The sequence below is a fragment of the Phyllostomus hastatus genome, unplaced genomic scaffold (genome assembly GCF_019186645.2).
Source record: "Phyllostomus hastatus isolate PE091 unplaced genomic scaffold, TTU_PhHast_1.1 phas_contig_210, whole genome shotgun sequence".
Lineage (NCBI taxonomy): Eukaryota > Metazoa > Chordata > Mammalia > Chiroptera > Phyllostomidae > Phyllostomus > Phyllostomus hastatus.
The window spans coordinates 37140479-37162203 of record NW_025333737.1 but is presented as its reverse complement, the minus strand read 5'-3'; the positions used below and the strand labels follow the sequence as shown (position 1 = coordinate 37162203).

General features: G+C 69.7%; 1 protein-coding gene across 3 annotated transcripts in view; it reads left to right on the top strand.

Moving 5' to 3' along the window:
- Nucleotides 1–21725, top strand: part of RBFOX3 (RNA binding fox-1 homolog 3) — a 244360-nt gene that overhangs the window by 207888 nt on the left and 14747 nt on the right. For all 3 annotated transcript variants that reach the window (XM_045835929.1, XM_045835930.1, XM_045835928.1), the window contains exon 4: nt 17347–17601. In XM_045835929.1, the coding sequence (XP_045691885.1) occupies nt 17380–17601 (222 nt within the window). In that variant the 5' untranslated portion in view covers nt 17347–17379. The remainder of the gene's footprint in view (nt 1–17346; nt 17602–21725) is intronic.

Genomic DNA, 21725 nt, shown 5'->3' with positions numbered 1-21725 from the left:
GGTGGCCAGCAGGGCCTTGCAGGCCGGGGGCAACAGTTGTGTTTCCTTCAAAGACCGAGGTGAAACCATTAGGCAGTTTTACATAGCGCACAGGCACAGCCCGACGCACGCTTTGTTTTCGCCGTCTCCCGGTGGCTATGGGAGCTCAGTCCGTCCCTCCCCTGCCCCGGGACGGCCAGGGTCTGCCGGGGCCCTCGGAGGGGGACATCCGTGCCCAGCGGAGGCAGGCAGCTCAAGACCGAGCCCGGCCTGCGGCGCCCACCCGAGGGGCAGGGGTGGGCGGGAGGGGGCGGGGCTGTTCCCCCAGCGGCAGCAGGTCAGCGTCCCCAGTCCCCGCTCGGCAGAGACAGAGACAGCAGGGCCCCCCAGCCCCCCCCCCACCCGCCGGGGGCCCGGAGCAGGTGGGAGAGCCAGGCACCAGGCTGAGGCCCTGGGCCCGCAGGGGTTCTTTCTCTGCTGTTTTCCTCTCTGCGTGTGCCACGGTGACGCGGCAGGAAGCGAACCGCCTAGGACCCTCGGGCGCCGGGGCGCCGTGCCCGGAACTGCCGTGCCGGCGGGCGAGCCCCTCGCCCCTCTGGGCTCCATTCCGAGAAGCACTCGCCCACAGGGACCCGGGGCGGGGGTGGGGGGGGCCTGGCTCTGAAAACGTGCTTCTTGTGGAGAAAGACGGTTTCCCCTCTGGGGGAACCTGGAAGTTCTTTCTCCAAGGCCCGCAGCTCCTTCCACACATTCTAGAAGGCCTCGCACCCCTCGCCTCCCCGACCTCACCCTTGGCACCTCTAAGGCGGACTGAGTGCAGGGAAATGGGGTGTCTGCTGCGTCTGGCCCTTCGTTGCCTGCTGTGCCCCCCACCCCAGCCTGCCGCGGGATTGGGGTGAGCGCCACTCTGCACAGTGGGAGGGGCTGGGGGAGGGGCGGGGCGTGGCGGTGAGATGCTGACTTCAGCCACTGGGCAGGCCGAGTGAGCAGGGGTGCGGGGTGGGCAGCAGCCCCCCCAGCCCCAGCCCACAGCGGGCGCCCTCACGCCCCTCCCTCCTCACCGGTGCAGACCAGGACCGTCCCTGGGTGGGCACGGGCCAGCAGTGAGAACGCCCTCATCCCAAATCAGAGGGCGGGGTCCCCAGCAGCTGGGATTGCCCCCCTTGCTGTGCCCTCCCTGACAAAGTGGGCCCGCCACCACTGGGGCGCCCCCGTGCTGCGGTGGCCAGGCCCGCAGAGACGCACGGCGGGAGCTCAGGGCACAGTGACAGATGGAGGCTGTCCTGCCCCGTTTGCCCTGCAGGATCGGCTGTTCCCGACCCCGCTGGGTGCCCCAGGGAGGGGCCCGGGGCTGGGGCTGGGCGGCCCGCACGGTGGGAGAAGGCTCCGGGGAGCACTCGGCCCCCCAGCCCTCCGTAAGTGTGGGGGCTGCCCCGGCGGGCGGAGGAGGAGGCTGGTGCGAGGCGCTGCGGCTGCAGGAATTTTCCGCTGACGCCCCCGAGTCCTGCCTCCCTGGGCCTCACGCCTCGCCGCCTCCAGCTCCGCAGGCGGACACCCTCCGTCCCCGCCGCCGCTGCCGCCGCGGTCCTCACGCGCCCTCCTGCCTGCCCCCTTTCCCGGGACAGCGTCTCGGCACGGCAGGCAGAGCCCTCCACGGAGCTGCCAGGACGGTGGTGGGGCCTGCCCCTGGGAGCTCAGTCCCCACCCAGCACCCCGCCCCCCGCCCCCACCCCGGGAAGGGCCACGCCCTGCCTCCCTGCTCCCGGAACCCCGGGACCCCCTTCCCAGCGCCACCAGTCTGGGAACACCAGCCCCGGGGTGGCCTCGGTGACAACGGCAAACCCTCTCACGCCCCGGCAGCCTGTTGGGGGCCGGGGAGCCTCAAGGCCCTGGCGGGTCTCTTTGGGGGCCTTAAATGTGGTGGTGCCCCGTCACCTGCTGGTGTCCAGCTTTTGGGGCCCACCCTCCCTGTGCCCAGAGCAGCATGGGGGGCTTCTTGTTAGTGTTTCTCCAAGGAATGTGTTTTCAGCCCCTTGAAATTCCTGGGGGAAGCCCCAAGCTGCCCCCTCCCTCCGCCCTCCACGGTCTTGCAAATCCAGGAGCTGGTGGTCCCTGTCTTTCCCAGCCTGCAGGGCCCTCTGAGGTGCTGGTGCACCTTGGGGGGGTGGTCCTGCTCCCTCTGTCCTCAGACCTTGGGTCTGGGTTCCCCGGAAAGGAAGTGTGTTCCGTCAAAGTCACTTCTGGTTGGCCGACTCCTGGTTCACACGGGCACGCTGGTTAGATTTCCTGTCCTGTCACCCGCGGCCGCCTGGCCAGTAGCTCGGGCTTTGGCCTCTTTCAGGGACAAGGCAGTCAGGGCCCGGGAGGTTAAGGAGCCCACGGAAGGTGTCCCCCGCGGAGGGGTCGGGGCTCTTCTCCTGCCGCGGGTCCAGCTGGCCTCGCTGCGGGAGTGAGAAGTCTTGGCAGCCACAGGGCCAGGCACTCCTCCCCGCCCCCGCCCCGGGGCCTCGGAGACGGGAAACAGGGCAGCAGGAGCTTCTAGAAAGGTCTACAGCAGACCCGCCTGAGACCGGAGAGGACCAAGGCCGCCCTCGTGAGCCTCGGGAGGGACCCCTGGGCGGCACCGTGCTCCCCATCTGGGCTGGGGAGCACGGGGCCCGGAGTGCCGGTGGTCAGCGCTCCCCGACGGGCAGCGGCCACCCTGGCTGGGGCCGGGCCTCGGGCCCCCGTCCCTTTCGGTGCTTAGGACTGCCCGGGGGGTCACAGCCTGGAGGGGCTGTCGGACCGGGGCCCCCACCCCCCGCCGGGCTCGCGGGCTGTGCCGCAGCGGCGCCTGCTTTGTATGGGCGGCACGGCATTGTGGGTAATGAAATATTCACAGGTCAGTGATTCCCTGAGAAACGATGGGGACCAGTCAGTCCCTTTTCCGGGAGGAATTTTCCTCCCCTCCGCAGCCGTGCTGCGTGTCGACGACCGTCAGCGCGCGAGGGGGGCCGGACGGAAGGGCTGGTCACGGGCCGGCCAGGGGCGCGGAGCCCGGCCCAGGCGCCCCCAGGGGTGGCCGGCGCCGCCCCCCGCAGACGCAGAGCTGTGCGCCGCGTCCATCCGGGGCTGGCTGGTGGTCCCGAATGCCCCGCCCACCTGGGCGGGGTGCGGAAGCGGCCCCCCAGGACACTCCCACTGGGAGGCGGGGCCCGCCCTCCCCCCGGAGCTCCCCCTGACCTGGGCCTGTCGCAGCGCACAGCTCGGAGAAGGCTCTCTAAGGGCTGGGGACCGGCCTCACCGCCTAGACCGCCGCCGCCGCCAGCACTTCGGGCTCCAGTCCCAGCCGTGACGTCCCCGAGCCACACATATGGTCTCCACGCCTCGGTTTCGGCTTCTGTGAACGCCCCCACGGGGCTGGTGTGAGTCCCCGGAGTGCCGAAACACCCGCCCCCTCGGGCACCTGCAGGTGTGGGCGCTGCACCAGATCCCCCTCTCCCCAGGCACCATGCACCCCCCACCCCTGGGCCCCCAGACGCCCCCAGGTACTTCACCATTTGCACCAAAACCGTGGCCACCCCCTCCGTGACCAAGGACGTGAAGACTGGCCCTGGGCCCCTGTTCGTCTCAGACGGGTGCTGGCACCCATGTCCACAGTCACACAGAGGGTGGGGACCCACGGGTGCTGGGTCCAGGGTGGCCCTCGGGGGGGCCAGGTCTCCCCCTCCAGGGTCTGGCCCCTCTGACTGGGGCTCTCCCTGACCATGCTCTGCCGGAGCCGGAGGGGGCGGCCGTGGGGCTGCGGGACACCCCGGGCGTGAGTTCAAGTGCAGCCAGTGCCATGGAGGAGTCACAGAGCGTCCCCAGACAGAGTTCAGTGCCGCTGTAAGTGTGTGTGGGGGCGAGCTCACTCTCCGCTTGTCCGTGGAGGCCGCCGTGGGAGCCACGCTGCGTTTTTGGCGTGGGGCCCTGGGCAGCGTGAAACCTCCCCGAGTGTCCTGGGGACATTGGATGGCGTCGGGAGACGGTTTCGATCGCCACCGCCTGGAGGTGCCGCTGGCATCTGGTGGGGGGGGGGCCTGGGGGTGTCGCTCCACCTGCTGCGGCCACAGCCAGGACAGCCCCACAGGACGGCCCAGCCCACGTGTCAGCGGTGACCCAGCTCAATGACCGGGGGTGATGGGGGCAGGGAGGGGCGTCCCCAGCCAACACCCCACGAAGGGCCAGTGCGGAGTGGGCAAAGCTGTCCCCAGTGAGAACGGCCGGGCTCGGCCTGCACGGCTCAGGGAGCTCGGGGTCAGCTTCGCAGAGTGCCGGGGCGCCGGGGCCCCTGATGCCGCCAGGGGCCCTTGTCCAAGCCTCCGGACAGCTCCCGGGCCGCACCGCGATGGGTCACCCCCTCAGAGATGGGACGCAGGCTCGGGCCTTTTGAGAACCTCCCTGGTTAACTCAGCGTGCTGCCACAGCGGAGACCCGCCGTCCGTCCACCCAGGAGTGGCCGCCACGTCCCTGGGGGCTCGCGTGAAGTGTGCAGGCTCAGGTCTGTCCTGCTCTGCCGAATCGGAATCTCGGCTGGGCCCCAGGGCACGTGGGGGCCCCTTCAGGGGCGAGACGCCCCCCCTCGCGCTGGGGCCCCGCCGGAACTCGGCGGCCAGCAGGGACAGTGGTCAGCGCCCCAGCTCCTGCTCGGGGCTTCTGAGCCGTTTCCTCGGGAGTCTGCGTGTTTCCCTCACTTTCCGGCGCCGGGCGGCACGGAGGCCTGGTCTCGGTGACCTCCCTCGGAGACCGGGGAGCCGACTGAGGGTGGATCCGCCCGGCCTCCCGCAGGAGATGGGGTGCGGGAGCGCAGGCGCAGGCGGGCGGACTCGCTCCCCAGACTTGGAGCCTCGTAGCAGCTCGGAGGGGGGACTCGCCAAGATGCAGGCGCGGGGACCGTGTCCTGGGGCTCGGCCATCTCAGGCCCAGCCAGCGGCCCTAAAAGAGCAAGACAGAAGGGTCTCTCCCTCTGACAGTGGCCGGTCCCGGGGCGCGATGTGAATTCCCCTGTAGAAACACGGCCAGGGGCCACTTCGCTCCGGGTCTCCCTGCCGGCCCCACCCCTGGTCCCTCCCTTACGAGCACTCCTTCCGGGGCCCAGGCTCCGTGGGACGCCCGAGGGGCCTCTCGCGGACAGGCAGGAAAGGGGGCCTGCAGGGTCCTGGGAGAGGAGGGGGCGGCCTCCCTGGGAGCCTCTTGTCCCCCGTCCTCGCGCTCACCCCTTGGGGAGGGTCCAGAGGCCCCGAGGGGACCTGCCCCTTCGCCCAGCCAGTGCGGACCTCGCTCTGCGAGGGTGCCTGGCCGAGTCAAGAAGCGGCCGCCGCTCTTGGCCTCTCCCAAAGACCCCAGGCGTCCCTGTTGGCCGGTCGGGGTGGGGGAGGCAAGGTCTCGGCCAGCCCACCCCTTCCCACTCGGCCGTCCCTTCAAGGGTGGTCTCGGCCACCTTGCCCTCCAAAGCCCAGGGGCTGAGCTGAGGCGGGTTGCAGCCCCAGTGGGTGGGGGAAGGGGTGACCGGCAGCCTGGTCAGCCCTGCTGGGGTCAGCAGGGCGGGGAGGGGTGGGGTGCCCACAGACAAGGGGCGGCTCGGGATGGAAATTCCATTAGTGCTCAGCCAAGGGCAACAGGGCCTGTTCAAAGAAAACATTCAATTAAAAATTGATTTTTCAGTTTAATCTCAATCATAATGAGCCACATTCAGACCCTCCTGCCTCCTGGACAGGGCCACCGCCCGCTGGCCCAGCCCGGTCGGGGGGGTGGGGTGATGGAGTAAAGGGCCGGGCCGGGGAGGGGAGGGGCCGTCCTTCCCGAGTTTGGGGATAATTACAAACTGGGGGCGCGCGTGCTGAGGGCTCCTTAAATGAGAGTGTCACGGCGGCGAGCCGAGTTTTTATTTACTGCCAGGTTGTGTTTGCAGCGTGGCTCCAGTTAAAAGCTGCGATGTTTAATTTCCCTGGGTCCGCCGGTATTTCAAGAGCGTCATAAAAGGAAACCAGCGCCGCGTTTTCCCCTCCTCCCCGCTCCCCACGCGCTCAGGGCCGCCGGGCCCGCGGGCCCCGCCCCCCGGGGAGCCCCGCCCTTCCTCCGAGGTGGTCTGTCGGCCGCAGGGCGCTGGTTCCCCAGAGCGACCCCCGGGCCCCCCCCCCGCCCCCAGCGGCCTGTCTGGGCAGCGCAGCTATCATGAATGTGCCGAGTGGGCAGTGGGCGCCCAGTTCAGGGCATTTGCGCCACGCGGCGCCTTGCAGGTGCTCGGCCACGACGACACCCCTCCCCCCCTCCCCCCGTCTCGCCCTGCCCGCCCAGGTGGGCTCTGCACCGGCACCTGCCTCACAGACAGACGGGGAGCAGGAGGTCAGGAAGTGGGGGGTCTTCCGAGGACCCTCGGCAACGCGGGACAGGAGCCCAGGCCGGCGTGGACTGAGGCTCTGCTGCCCTGGGACCCAGCGTGCACCGCCCCCCCACTCCCGCGCCCCCCCGTGCCCCCACCCCGCTGGTTGGCCGTGCGACCTCAGGCCTCTCGGAGTCTCTGTAAAACGAGAAAAACAGCCCGGGCTGCCCACCTGTCTCCTCACTGCGGTTTCCAGATCCGAGGGCCAGGCAGATGCTCCGCCTCCAGCCGCCAGCTCTCCCGCCCCCCAGCCCCGCCCTCCCGGTGACCTGTAGTGGTACACGGGTCCTGGGTCCACCCGGGCCACAGTCAGTCTCACTGACCCCAGCTCCAGCCTCCTGGTTTGTGGGTTTTCTTTTTAACTGATTTCATTGCACTGGTGGTCAGTTCACTCACTGCCCTCGTTTGGTACAGAACGGGGTGTCTTTGACCCCCGACCCGACTCCTGCCCCACAGTGGCCGCCACTCCGGGGCCGTCCGTCGAGTCCTCTCAGGCCCGGTGGCCTGTTTTCGCCTGAGCCACCTGCAGGAGCCGCCGGGGTTACCCACGGCCCCAAGTGCAGACCTTTGTCCCCAGTGGGCCTTCAAGCTAGTCACTGCAGGCGGGGTCCCAGACCCCCCGCCCGGGAGCCAGTCACCCACTCAAAGCCTCCCCAGTCCACCTCAGTCCCCTCTCTCGGCCCACCCGCCCACCACCCGGGGCCTGGGACGTTTCTGTCATTCAGCAAGGCCCTCACCGCAGCCGAGGAGGGGGCCCTCTGCCAGCAGTGGCCAGCTGTCCCTTGGTGTCCCCCCCCCCCCACCCAGCATGGTGTCTGGCTCCATTTCCCTAGGACCTCTGCTCCTGGGAAGCCTCAGAACAAGAACGCCGGCTCTGAGAATGCTGGGGAGCCCTGGCCGGGTAGCTCAGCTGGTTAGAGCATCGTCCTGATACTCCAAGGTTGCAGGTTCGATCCCCGGTCAGGGCACATCCAAGAATCAACCAATGAACGCATCGATAAGTGGAACAACAAATCGCTGTCTCTCTCTCTCCCCCCGCCTCTCCCTCCCTGCCTTCCTTCCTCTCTCTAAAATGAAAAAAAAAAACTAGTTTTTTCAAAAAGAAATAGTATATTTAAAAAAGAGAAGAAGTGCAGGGAATGGCCAGCTCAACACAGTTAAACATGTCTGTCGCTTTGCTGCAGAACTTCTCAGGCCCTTCTCAGAACATTCTGGAAGACTGGAGTTCCCTAGCACGCGCCTCGGGAAGTGCTGGTCCAGGCAGAACGGCCGGGGCTGCAGGGAGGCCGTGCCTCTGTGAGCTGTGGGACCTGAGCCCCGTCTCTGAGCCTCAGTTTCCCCAACTGCAAAAACCCAGCATGGTCACTGCGAGCGTCACACTCCACTCTGGCCCCAGAGACACAGGCGGGCAGCTGGTGCCCGGCAGGGTCTCGGGTGCGGTGAGGACCCTGTGGGGACGAGGGGCCAGAGCTCCTGGGTTCATGGACCCGCAGGGCCGCCTGAGCTGACCCTGGGGGCCCCCGCACCCGTGGGGAGGTGCCTGGGGGGGCCATCAGCAGGGCGGGAGCTAGAGAGCGTGGGCGGAGGACTCGGGCAGCGCCAGGCTCAGAGCCTGCCTGCACCTGCCAGCAGGCAGCTGTGAGACCCTTACTCTGCTTCTCCAGGCCTCAGTTTCCCCATCAGCACATGGGGACAATGACACCTGCTTCGTGGGACTGGGTTAAGGAGTCAGCACAATGTCTTCAGGGGACACAGGCACCGTCACTGCTGGGCGCTGGCCCCACCCAGGCCACAGCCTCTGCAGCTGGTGCCTGGCCCTGGGAGGCCCCGTCTGTGCCTTAGGGACGGTCAGCTGTTTTTACCTGGTCGTCACCGCTGAGTGCCGGCCCCGCCCACAGGGCACTCGGGAGGGCGGCTGGTCCCCTGCCTGGCTGTGGAGCAGCGGCCCCGCCTGCCCGGCCTCCCGGGCACGGACTGGCCCTGCTCAGCAGGAGAAGATAAATGTCTTTAATTCGGGGAGGTTTTCCGGAGCCTATGAAAGGGAGTAAATCGCCTCCAGGCCCTGCAGCCCTGAGCGGGCACTGGGTCACAGCAGGGCGGGCCGCCGAGGGGCAGCCAGCGCGTGCCCTGGGCGACAGGTGGACCCGGACACACGTCTCCTGGCGTCCCCCGGTGGCTCCGGTTTGTGACCGCGCCCTCCCGGCCCGGGCTGGCTGGCTGTGTGTGTCCGGGTGGGTGTGCACAGCTCGTGGGCGGCGAGAACGGGGACGCGGTGTGAGCGTGAGAGGCAGGGCGGGACTGTGAAGGAGTGGGCTCTGTGTGCACGCGTGGGCAAGGGCTGTGTGGGGCGCACACAGCAGCCGCACGTGTGCGACGGGGTGTGTGGGCGTGCAAGGCCTTGGGAGTGAGCGTGCACAGCGTGAGGGCCTGCGCTGTGTGCGAGGTGACATGTTGCACACAGGTGTGCAGGCGTGTTGCCTGCCTGCGAGGGTCCTACGTGTGAAAGCGTGTGCTCGGTCGTGGGCACCGTGGTCCCCCAGAGATGACACGGGGCCGTGCGAGCGTGCCCTGCGTGCGTGCATGTGTGCGCACACGCGTGCCGGCCATGACCGAGGCGGGTGCCTGGGCCACGGCCCCGTGTGCGTGTGCGAGCGCGCGTGTGCACCGGGCTCCCCGAGAAGAAACGTGTGAAAATGGAGCCGTCAGCCCCCGGTTGGCAGGCAGGACCGGCAAAGTGCAGCGTCGGCAGGAAGGGCCGCGGCGCCTCGGCCGCCCGGGAGGCAGCGGCCCGCTTTGTGCTGAGGAGGCAGAGTGTGGCGGGAATAAAGCAAGTGGAGCAGACCCAAAAACTTCATTAATTAAAGAAACTCATTAATGAGGGACATTTAATCAGCCGAAGACGAGACCCATGCTCGCCTCTGCCATGAGCCAGGCGGGCGCCGGCTGGAAAGCGAGCCGGCCCGCCTCCCCCGCCAGCCCAGCCCTCCCGGTGCCCGCGGGCCCGGCGCCAGCAGCCCGGCGGGGGGAGAAGGTGCCGAGGCCGGGGTGGCAGGCAGGCCGGGGGACACGAGGCGTGTGTGTGTGGGGGGGGGGGCCTGAGTGCTGGGTCCTGCGGAGGCAGGCCCAGTGACAGGGGTTGGGGGAGGGGCAGCCAGGGTTCGGCTGCCGGACCACGGGGGCGCGTGGCAGTGCAGGGGGGCGGTTTTGGCTGCCACAGCTCTGGGGGGCGCCACCCGCAGGAGCAGGCAGAGCCCAGGTGTCCCCACAGAGAGAGCGACCTGCCCCGGTCCCCGCAGGGCCGGGCCTGCTCCGCGCTCCGGGCGGCGTGTGCAGGTGTGCCCGGGACAGCGGTGAGCACGTGTGGCCGTGGGCACGCGCAGAAGCCTGTGTGTGAGCACGTGTGCACAGGGAATGCATGTGAGTGTGTGCACAAGTGCATGTGTGTGTGCACAGGGAGTGGGTGTGCGAGCATGTGTGCGCAGGAAGTGCACGTGTGAGTGTGTGCGCACGGAGTGGGTGTGCGAGCATGTGTGCGCAGGAAGTGCACGTGTGAGTGTGTGCGCACAGGGAGTGGGTGTGCAACAATGTGCAAACATCTCGGCATGTCCCCGTGGCCAGGCTGCTGGTGTTCAGAGCAGAGCCCGTGGTGCCCCCAGTGTCCAGGGGGAGGGTCCCCGTTGGACCCGCAGGAGGCCCCGGGGTGGAGCGCAGTGGCCTACTGCTGAGGGGCAGGGTCCCTGGGGCCACTCAGGACACCCGTGGGCCTCTGCTTTTCGGTGTGTCAGAGAATTGTCCACTCGGGGTCAGGGCTGCCAGAAGGACAGCCCTGCCTGCTGTCCCCCAGGAAGTGGCCGTCAGCCCCGAGTGCGCGCCCCTGGTCCAGGGTGCCGGCCCAGGTGACGCTGGTGTGGCGTGGCCCCTGCTCCCAGGACACCGTCGGGGGCTGGCCCCCTGCTCACGCTGCGGCTGCAGGGGCCCTGGCCGGGAGTGCCGTCCCCCAGTGGTGGTGCGGAGGGGCCCATCGCACCGCCCCGTCTCCCATCCCCCTGCTCCGACAGCGGCAGGCCTGGTTGCCGGGTGAGTGGGGCTGGGCCAGACTGGCAGGGGCTGCCTGCCCAGGACATCCGGGACCAGCGGTCCAGACGGACCCGCCTCCCCAGTACAGGTTCTCCCCGGTGACCAAGCCTGACCACCCACCTCTCAGCCCAGGGCCTGTCCCCGCTTGCGCCGTCCTCGTCCTCCAGCCCCCCCGGGCAGCAGCCCCCCTCACCCCTGACAGGGTGGCGGTCATATCCGGCCAGTTCCCCAACTGGCCTCCTCAGCCGCCTCCTGGCGCAGGGGTGCAGCGGGGACACCCCCACTGGGCCCAGAGGAGGTGGCACGGATCCGGGGGACCACGGCAGGCCACTGGCTATGTACCGGCCGCAGGGACTGTCGGGAGGACGCTGGGCAGACCAGACGCGGTGGGGCAAAGGCGGAGTTACCCCTGGGGCGACTGACACGGGCGGGGAAGAGGGGGCGCAGAAGCAGGCGGCAGGCGGGTCCCCGGGGTGGGCTGTTCCCGGCTCCAGAGGTGCCCTGACGGCGGCCGAACGCCCGCACCGCCCTCTCTAGGAGGGAGCAAAGCAGGGTGCCTGGCAGGCCCGGGCAGGGGCCCCGGGCTGGGCCCCAGGATGTGACCGAGGGTGTGGACCCGCCAGCCCCCAGCTCTCGGCAGGCCTTGGTGCCCTCCGGTCTGGGGCCGAAGGCCCGGCATGTCCCCGAGCCCCAGGGCTCCCTGCCCGTGTCGCTCCTGCCTCAGCTACAGGGACAGAGCGGGGCCTGGTGCCAGCCCTCGGGGGTTTGGGGGGTGTGTGTGAAACTGGTCCCAGTCCTGGGGAGAGGGTCACAAGCAAGGGGCCCTGTGAGGGGATGGAGACAGGCGAGGGGCCCCCCCACGCCCCAGTGCACTAGGGTCATGGGGGGCCCAGCACTTCGCCTGGATGCCTCTGTTGGAAGCACTCCTGCTGTGGGGGGGGGCCGTCTGGAAGTCTGGGGGTCCGGCCTTCCAGGTAGCATCCTGCATCGTCCCGGGATGGACGTGGGGCGGCCCAGGGCAGGTGGGTCCCTGCGGGAGGAGAGGCAGCAGGGTCATCCCGTGGATGGAGTCATCCTGGGACCCTCAGGGGACCCCCACTGGGCATACCAGGTGTGCCCCTGCCTCACTGTCTGCAGGGCTGGACAGGGTCACCCCGAGTGGTTCTCAGGTGGGCACTCAGAGTCCCACTGGCATCGGCCAGAGGCTCAGCTCCGCCCTGTTACTGGGGCTGCCCAGGGTACCATCCCGTGGCCTCCGGGGCAAGCCCCTCCGTGCTGTCCCTCTGGGCACCGCCTCCCCCCTACAGCCCACCCCCGGTCCCAGCACTGCTCGCCCGTGGCCGCTGTCTCCTGCCACCCCCGAGCCATCGTCCTCCCCGGCCCAGGCCCACGGCAGGAGCACTCTTCCCAGCTCCTGGTCACCAGGCCCCCGCTGCCACCAGCCTGGCAGTCTCTGGGCTGGACGGCCCCTCCCCAGGGCTCCTGCAGGGCCGAGGGGATCCCCCTGGCTCCCCCACCCCATGGAGGCTCTGCCCTGCTGGTGCCAGCAGACCCAGCCGGGGCCCCAGGCCCGGGGGTCTCACTCCCGCCCTGTCAGGCGCCAGCAGACACGCAGGCCCCCGTCTGGGGCGTCTGTGGTTGGTGACCAGTGGGGGCTGCTCTCTGGGTCCCAGACCCTGGTCAGCAGGTGAGGAGGGCCCAGTGTCCCTAACGCTCCCGGGGCTGGGGTGCTGCTGGCCCACGGGCCCCACGTCCAAGCCCTGCTGTGCTGGGCTGCAGGGCGGCCACACGTGGCTGTCCCCACCGAGGGGCGCTGTCCTCACCCAGCGCCCCCCACGGGCACACCGCCCCGCCCACCAGCTCCGGAACAGCCCCGTGAAGGGGGCCACCCCGGGAGGGGGGCCATCCCGCCCGAGGACGGATCCACGCCGCTCCAGCCAGCCCCGGCGCTGACTGCGGGGCCGTTATGTAATCTCGGCTGCTGGGAAATTTACCTCCCTAATTACATTCCACGGGTTTTCAGGAGAGCCTGCTTCCCACGGCCGCAGCCACAGGGCACTGTGGGAGGGAGCTGGGACGTCTGGGGCCCGAGGCCACGGCGCACAGACCGTGGGCTGCACCCAAGGGTGCGTCCCGGTGCCCGCCCACCCCCGCCTGCCCACCCCGTGTCCTGGGCGCTGTGTGTAATACCCTGCTCCATCTGCTAAATGGGGGTCACGGGCCATTAGTGGCGCCGATGACCCTTAATGAACATGAAGCAGCAGGCCCGGGCGGCAGACGCTGGCCCTGGGGGGCGAGGGCTCCGCCCGGGGGGCCGCTGTCCAACGTTCACTGTCCGGATGGCGCTGGGAGGGGGGCGGCGCTCAGCACGCCGCCTCCTGCAGGTCACCCTGACCGTGGTCCCCAGCGTCGTCCTCCCCAGGCCCCGGGAGGCAGCTCTGGCCCCAGCCATGCTCCCTCCGTCCCCACCGAGTGGGACCCCGGTGTCCTCCGGTCCTCGGAGACGCTACCTGTGCACACCCCTGCTGACCAACACAGCCGTGTCTCCCTCCGAGGGCCTCGGGGAGGGGCGGGGGAGGAGCCCAGCAAAGTGGACATGGGGGGGGGGGTTGCAAGAGCCAGGAAGGCTTCCCAGAGGAGGTGTCTGAGCACCCCCAGGATGGGGTCCGGTGGGAGGAAGGGAGAGGCGCCTTCCCACAGCGAATCTCTGTGCAGAGCCTGGCCGGGCTTTGCCCTGTGGTGCCCCCGACATAGTGGGTGCTCAGCAAATGGCTCCCCGGCGCCCCCGGCGCCCCCGGCGCCCCCAGCCGCCCCAGCCAGGCAGCGCCTGGCTGACACCCCCAGGCAGGACGGAGAACTGGAGAGCCAGGTGCAGGCGAGGCCGGCGGGAAGACAGGGTTTGTGCGGCCTCGGCATTTCTGTGTGCACAGTGAGCTTGGGGGATCGGGGGGGGGGCAGGGCTTCATGGCGAGAATCCCTCCCCCTCCTGGGGCTTTTCAGCAGCAGTCTGGGCCCCCCCGCCCCATGCAGGAAGGGGCCGCGTCTGGGCCGGGTGGGCTCTGGCGGGGCTGTGTTTGTGTTGGGGGTGGGGAAGGCCCTGGGGACCAAGGTCCTCACTGCGTCCTGTGCCCTGAACCCCTCAGCACCTGCTGAGGTGCAGGGGCCCCTTCTCAGCAAAAGGTGTCAAATGCAGCACACGAACTCCACAGAGGCACAGAGAGCGTGCACCTGTGGAGGGAGAGGAAGCTCGTGAAATACCCGGGACCTCATCAGGTGCGTGGGGAGCGACCAGGCCCGGGGCTGGGCCTGCCCGGGGCTGGGTCCGCGAGGCCTCTGCTGGTGACGGGGCCCTGGGTGGCCCTCCCACCCTGGGGTCTTGTGTGGGGGGGGGGCTGTCCAGAGACTGGCCGCGTGCTAGGGAAGTGAGAGGCCGTGGCCCGGAGCACAGGAGTGGGCGGTCACTCGAGTGTCGGGTGGAGGGAGGGGACGGGCCGTAGGCAGCCCCCTCCTGGTCACCTCCATGGGACTCCATGAGGAACCGTGAACTAGAGTGACTCGGGGCCCTGCTCTCGCGCCGGGCTCTGCTGGGACGTCCCCTGAAGCCTCTCTGGGCCTTGGGCGGGAGCAGAGGTCACCCCGTGTCCCCGGGGCAGGCCCTCGTGCAGGGGGGAGGGGCCGGGCCTGAGAGCCCACGGCTGCGGGGCATGGGACCTGGCAGTCCCCGAATGAGGTCCTGGGGGCAGGGGACAGGCCGCCTGACCGCCCTGACTAACAACCCACATGAGAGTGGCCACCGGGGACAGAGTGCCTGGGATGGGCCAGGAGGGGCCAGGGCGTTCTCACCCCCAGCTTGGGGGCCTCGCAGCCGTCCTTCTTCCAGCAGCTGGCTGCCTTGTGGGGTCTGGTCTCGCCCGCCCCCCCCGTGCTCCCTCCCCGGCCCCCCTCCCTGGGACGGGGGTGCATGGGGCTCGACGGGGCGGCCCTGTGCCCAGGCGGCGTCCAGCATGCAGTCGGTGGCCAGCTGGGCCACCCAGCCCAGGTCAGCCGCATGCTGGCTGCATGCAGGTGGGCAGGTAATGTCCACCGAGTTGCTTTCCTGGGCGAGGGGAGGGGGGGACAGCGAGGGGGCACATGCAGTCCTCAGAGCCGACACCGACACTCAAGAGCACGTCCGTGTTGCGGAACACGGGGCCGGGCTCCCGGGAGCCGCCGCCCGTGGCGGCCACGGCCGCAGTCAGCATTTCCCCGGCAGCTGCTGTGCGTCTGCACCACGTCAGGTGCGAGACGCGGTGGTGCGCCCCTCGCCCTCGGGGCTCTCCCGGTCCCAGCGCCGCCACCCCCACTGCGGAGGCTCCGGAATGTTCCGGCAGGCGCCGTGCTGAGGCACGGTGCCTTCCCACCCCCATTCCCCGCCCCGGAACAGCAGCCGGGCGCCGCCCGGAGGCGCCCCTGCTTCCAGAGGCCGCGCCCCATTCTCCCCTGGAAGGGTTCCCCTGCAGGGCCCCTCCGAATCCCGCACACCTTCGGGGTGACGTCGTGAAGGACTCGTAACGGGGGGCGTGGATTGTCCAGCAGCGGGGGTCTTTCTGCCCGTGTTTCCGGGGCGCAGGCTGGAGTCAGTCAGGGAGGCGTCTCGGGGGGAGGCCAGGGGGCCGGGCCCGTCTCCCCAGCCTCTGTGCCGGCTCTCCGCTGGCTTGGACCGGCCTTTTCTGGCGGCCGCAGGCTGGGTGGGGCGGTCTCCCACCTCACATGGGACCTGTGGGCTGTGGGCCATTCATCCATCTGTCCACCCGTCCATCTGTCCACCCACTTATCTTTCCATCTATGTGTCCATCCGTCCACCTTCCCTCTGCTCACGCATCCCACTGTCCGTTGCACACGGCTGCCTGCCGTTGGGGAAGCCCCCTCGGAGAGGACAAGCTGGCACCTAGGACCACCCGCTGGCTCATGGGGGGGTGGACCCCCCTGCGCATCCCACACCCCTCTCCGGACCCTGGAGCCAAGGGCCGCCGTTGTGCCGGCGGGGCGGGGGGCCAGGTCTGGGGGCCAGGCAGCCCTGAGCCCCGGTCCCAGCGGCCCCGGGCCTAGCCCGACGCGTCGCCGCGGTCTCGTGAGCCGGGAAACGAGGAAGGAGCAGTGTCTGCCAGGTGGGCTGGGAGGACGGCAGGGGCTCCCGTCTGCACAGCCGAGAGCGCTGTGTGCTCAGAGGTGCTGACTCTGTCACCCTGTCACCGGTGTCCCCAGCCGTCCCACCGCGCCGCTGCCTCCCGCGCACCCCAGGCCCCCGCGGACACCTGCACTCAGTTTCCCCCCCACCACACCAGGGGACCCCACCTCTGTGTCGCGGGCTCCCTGGCAGAGTGGGCTCTGGGCCGCCGCCGGGATCCACGGCAGCGGGAGTGACTGGCAGCTGTCACTCAGCCCAGACGGGCCCCGGGGCAGAGGGGCCTGGGAAAGGCGGGGTGGGGTGAGGAGGGAGAAGAGCCGCCCTTTCCCCCAGCCGTGGAGCCGCGGAGGGGGAGGGGCACGGGGAAGACGAGAGGTAGCTAAGGTTCTAATCAAATATTTATCTGTTAATTGATCCCGTGAGCCGCCTCTCCCTCCCCCACCGGCCGTCCCACAATTCCCTCCTGGCTCTCCTGCCCCTCCCTCCTCACCACCCCCCCGGGCCGGCCGCGTCCCCCTGCGCCCCGAGCCTGCCTGGCTCCCACACCCCGGAGCCCCGGGGCGTCACCAACACGTTTGCTCACGGAGGGTCGTGGGGGTCAAGGGTGACTCCGGAGCAGTGGGGTGGGGGGGGTCTACATGGGCATGTCTTCATGTGTGCATGCACACGCGTGTTCCCCCCATTGTCAGGAGTGCAGGCGCTGCCCCCCCCCGTTTCTGCAGAGAGGGAGGGGGCCCGGCGACCCTGCCGAGGAGGAGGAGGACAGGACTTCTGCGTCAGGGGTCGCCCGGGAGTTAGGGCTGGCAGGCACTGAGACCGCGGAGGCTGGCGTTGGGGGTTTGGGGAGTGGGGGCCGGGCCCTGGACACAGAGTTGACCTCAGGCCCCCATCTACATGGAGGGGGCAGGGCTGGGGCCGGAGGCAGAGGGCCTGGCAGGGTCTTTGACTCACCGTCGCCCCCTGTGGCCAGGCCTCTCCGGGCGCCTTTCACTCTAACAACTGACTTGACTTTGCGGTCACTGTCTGAGCGGCTCTCCCCTCCCCCACCGGACGGCAGACCCCGCAGAGGCAGGGGCTGCCCGCCCCGACCCCCGGACCCCCAGTGCACAGTCACGGGGTGAGTGGGTGGCGACCAGATGGAGGCTGCACAGAGAGGGGGCCCAGCGTGCTCTCCGGAAGGAGCGCCCGCCTCGGGGCAGGGGAGGTGGACGGGGACACAGACGCCCAGCGTGCCCGCTCAGCGTGGCGGGGGAGCAGGGGGGCACAGGCACAGCGCCCCCTCCACGGGGTTGGGGGGGAGCAGTCCTGAGTGTCGGGGTGCCCACGCCGGCGAAGGGCCCTTCCGTGCAGGGAGGAAGTGGCCCTCACTGCTCGTGAGAGCGGGCACCTGTCTGTGCCCTGAGGACACGCTCAGAAGGCTCGAGAGTGCCTCACCGCCCCAGAGGGGCTGCTGCCAGCCAGCCCTCAGTGCGCATCTACAGTGAAGGACACCGAGTGGGAAAAGCCAGAACGCACCCCAGCCCTCCTTCCCCCCGACAGCACGAGGGACCCCGGTCCCTCCCTTGGGGCTGGGGGACATCCTCCGGGGCTGCTTTTGATGCCCTTCACTGTTGGTCCCCACAGCACCCAGATTGCAGGGGGTGGTTGGGATGGGGGCCGGGGCTGGGCCTCCCCAGGAGTCTGACCAGCCTTCTCTCTCTCTGTCTCTCTCTCTCCACAGGGCAGTCAGGACGCCACGGCTCCGCCTGAAGCGATGGCCCAGCCCTACCCCCCCGCCCAGTATCCCCCGCCCCCGCAGAACGGCATCCCCGCGGAGTACGCCCCGCCCCCACCGCACCCCACGCAGGACTACTCGGGCCAGACCCCCGTCCCCCCGGAGCACGGCATGACCCTGTACACGCCAGCACAGACCCACCCTGAGCAGCCGGGCCCCGAGGCCAGCACACAGCCCATCGCCGGGGCCCAGACGGTGCCGGTAAGGGGCCCCCGCGACCTGGGGCTTCAGGAAGCAGAGCCCCCCCCCCACCCAAGGACGGCTCAGGAGGGCGGCGAGGCCAGCACATGGACGGAGAGTCAGAGTCCACAGTGGGGGGTCCCAGTCACGGTCACCCTCTGACACCAAGCACCCTTCCAGTGGCACCTGCTCAGCCAGGCCCAGTGGGGTGGGCAGCCGCCCGGCCCGAAGCAGGCCCACCACCTGCAGCTGCCCCCCCCACCCCGCTCCCCGAGCCCGACGTCAGCCCAGCTCCCACCTCACCTGAGGGACGGAGCGTGTCCCCGGCTGCCAGGGACCTGTTCATGGGCAGCGAGGGAAGTGGCCGAGGCCGGGCTGGCGGCCTGGGCTGGCCCGGTGTCACGGGGGCGCGTGGCAGGGCCGGCGGCGGGCGAGGGGGCCCGGGCCGCAGAGCCGTCTCCGTGGCGGGCGTTGCTGTCATGTCTAATCACTTGTAATCTACCTGCCTGGCTGCCCTCCAATCAGATAGCTCCAATTATGTGGTTGTAATGCAACTCCGAGGAAAAGGGCTGAGGCCTGCACTTTCCCAGCAGGACGGAGTGCAGAGAGGAGGGGCGGCCGTGCCCCAGGCCGGCCCTCCTGGTGACCGGCCCCCCCGCCCCGCCCCTTCCTTGGCTCTCCGATGCATTCTTGAGGTGCCTGTCCCCACCGCCGCAACGGGGCCTTGGGGTCAGGCCACCATCCCTGCTGGCACAGCCCCAGCACTGGCTGGCCGGCCAAGCTGGGCGAGGGGCCAGCAGCTCCCAGCTGCTGGGCAGAGGCAGCGCCCTGGCGGCTCCTGATGGGTGCCCCCTGACCTCGTTCCCTTGGCCCTCCCCCAATGCACTCTGGCTCCCAAGGGGCTGCATGGACCCACGTGTCCCCGCCCTCCCTGTGTGGGCAGCCTTGTCCGAGCTCTCTGGGGCGAGAGCCCAACCTGCTCCGGGGCTGGACCAGACAGACCCTCATCGGGGGCGCTGCCAGGCCCTTCTGCTCGGCCTGAGCCCACACGAAGCCGTGAGACACCCGTGCGCTGCCGTCCCTAGTTCGGCGTCTCCCAGAGACGCCCCCAGAGTTCCTACAGAGGGACGAAGCCCGGGGTGTGGGTCACAGATGCGGGAGCAGCCGGACCTCCCGCTGCTCGTCACGTGCTTCTGGCCTGTGCAGGCTCGGAGGTGGGGCTCGCCGTGAGCGCGTCCGGGCCAGCTGGTCTCGGTCTGAGGGACGGCAGCGGTCAGGGGGCATCTGGTCAGGCCGCATGACCGCTCACAGACTCACGTGCGCCTGGGGTTCGCCACCAGGAGACAGGTGGATCAGATGCACAACAGCCGGTGCCGGCTCTGCAGAAAGAGCCAGAGGCCTCCTCCATGGCAGGGCTCCTGCATTCCATCACCAGGCGTTTGGGGGGCCCTGCTGTGCGTCGGGCACCGAACAGCACTGGGCACACAGAAGCCGTGACCAGGCCTGCCCCATGACGGCCACCGGGTCCCGCCAGCCAAGGACACAGAAGTTGAAGGGGCCAGTCGTGGCCTCTGTGGCTGGGGACCCAGCGTCCCCAAGAGCCGTCCCCACTGAGGGGGTGAGAGGCTCGCTGCTCTGGCGGAGTGCTGGCCCTGGGGGCCGCAGCCTGAGTGACCTTCCTTTGGCCTGAGTCTCCTCAGGTCCTGCGAAGGGTCAGGGCCTGCAGGTCCCCATCCGGGGACCAGGCCAGGCTGTCCTCCAGGCCCTGGGCCGCATGAGCAGTGCGGGTGGAAGTCAGCAGGCAGCCAAAGGCCAGCAGCTGCCCAGTGAGATGTCAGCTGCCAGCGCGGGCGCCAACGCTCCAGCCCTGGAGTACCGACTCCTGCAGCACCTTCCCGCCTCCGCGTAGCTGGCAGGCCCGCGCTCCCTGTCGGAACACGGGTGGAAGGGCAGAGGCGGTGATGAGTCTGCCCCTGCACCAGGCCGCGGGGAGGCCCTGCCTTGCGGCCTCCCGCTGGTGGGGCGCAAGCAGAGGACACCAGCGGCACCCGTGGAACGAGTGCAGTGGCGGCCAACACCCGGCAGGTGGCACCGTTCAGACAGAGCCCACAGCGGATACACACTCTGCCCAAGGAGGGGGCTGCCCGGCGCCCCCACGTAAAACAAGCCCTCCTGGACCGAGGGCCGGAGGCCGCAGGCAGGAAAGGCCTCCTCTGAGGCCGTCCACTCTCGGGGCGAGCGTGTCCGGCAAGCGACTGACGGCCATCGCACAAGAACCCAGGAGCTGTTGAAGGAGCTGGGGCTGGGGGGTGGGGGGGCAGGGGGCGCTGCTGCTGCAGAGAGAGGAGGTTGGCAAGACCTCCTTCCAGCTTGTCTCCCATCAGCAAGCGCGGGGGCGGGGGGGGGGGGGGGTGGCGCCAGCGACAGGGCGCGGCTCCTCGTCTGCCGCCGGGGGCCCTCTCGGCCTCGCCCCTTGCTGGGCGAAGGGGGCTTCAGGTTCCTGGAGGGTGGGCAGGACAGCATCTGGGGTCCATCCGAGCCCACCACGGCCGCTCTTGCCCTTGGAAGGGTGGGGGACACGGAGACGCGGAAGGACACAGAAGCAAAGCGGTACAGACCGGCCGCGGGAGGGAAGGGGGCGTCCCCGGCGTTGTTTGGCGGCGGCCCGCGTTCACGCACGGAAGGCAGGGGGCTTAAACATGGCGGGGCGTGCGGGGGGAGCCCCCGGAAGGGCGGCCCGGGCTGCCTGGGCCGCTGTGATAAACGGTGGGAAGCGTCTCTCTCCCCTCGGGCTGCCGGCGTGCGGTCACACTCGGGGGCTTCTCGGCGCGTCCCGCAGTTTCACAGTCACTGAGCCCATTTATCTGCCTCCGCGCAGCTGCGCCCGGGGCCGAGGGCGCCCTCCTCACTGGTGTCCTGGCCCCACCCGTGGCTCGTCTCCACGGCACTCCGCCCCCACCCCCTGGCCCTCGGTGGCTCCCCTTAGGGTTTGTGGGGGGAACCTGGATCTTGCTGACACCTGGTGGGCTCAGCCTCCTATGGCCCTCCACCGCTCCCCACGTAGGGCTCCCCTCCCTCCTCTCAGTGCCAGCCGGGCCTCCAGGCCAGGGTAGCCACTGCCCTCTGCTGGCCTGAAGTCACATTGCATGTCTGTCTCCCAGCTGGATTCCCCAGCCGGTGCCCGGGAGCCGCGGAGAGGGTGCAGGCTGAAGGAATGCAGGGGGCCATGGGGGTGTGACACCTGGCCCACCCGGAGCACTGCGTGGAGAGCCACACCTTGTGGTCGCCAGAGGGTGGGCCCCAGACCACGGCAGGAATCGCTGATGCCCGGATGATTCCTCTGGGGGCTTAGCGCAGGCTTGCCCTCTGCAAGGAAGACCAGCACCCAGGCAGGAGGACGGCAGGGGACCTGGGGGTGGAGGTGGGCTGGGGGAGGGCCCCCCCCTCTGACGGCCCCATGCAGCGGCCCTTGCTGACCCCTGCACAACAGGGCCTGGGTCCCCAGCAGCCCACCCCGGGCACACGTCCCTCCCACAGCCCGACAGAGGGCTCCGAGGACACGCACGTGTGGGCACTGGGGCTGCTGCCCAGGGTGGCCGCCCGGGGGACACGGGCCTGGAAGGGGCGACTTCAACCCCACGATGAGCACTCGCTCCTCCACCCGGGAACGCAGAGTCTAGGAGGCACGTGGACAGGAAGCTCCCGGAGCCCTCCCGGCCTCTCCCACAAGTCCTCGGTCTTTCTCTGCCGCCCTCGCCTGCGGCACCTGCCGCCCTGGAGCCTGAACAGAGCCTCTCGGCTGAGCACAGGGAAGGATGGCCTCTCGGGACAGCCGCGCAGGAGTCCAGAGCAGGGCTCCACCGGGTGGCCCTGGGCCAGCCTCTGCCCCTCGGACTCCACCTCCTCAGCCTCGAGCACAGTGGCCTCTGCTGTCCTGCCCCAAGGGGGCTGGGCTCGTACTGGTCAGCACTCCCCTGGGTGCCAGGGACAGACGCCCACCCGAGAGCGGCCTCCCGCCTCTTGCTGCCAGCCCGCCGCCGCTGCTCCTCAGGACACACGGGTGACCACGGCCACCCCCTCGTGCAAGTTCCGGCACGGGCCTGAGGACCTGCCCTTCTCCTGTGCTCTCTCCAGACGGCAGACAA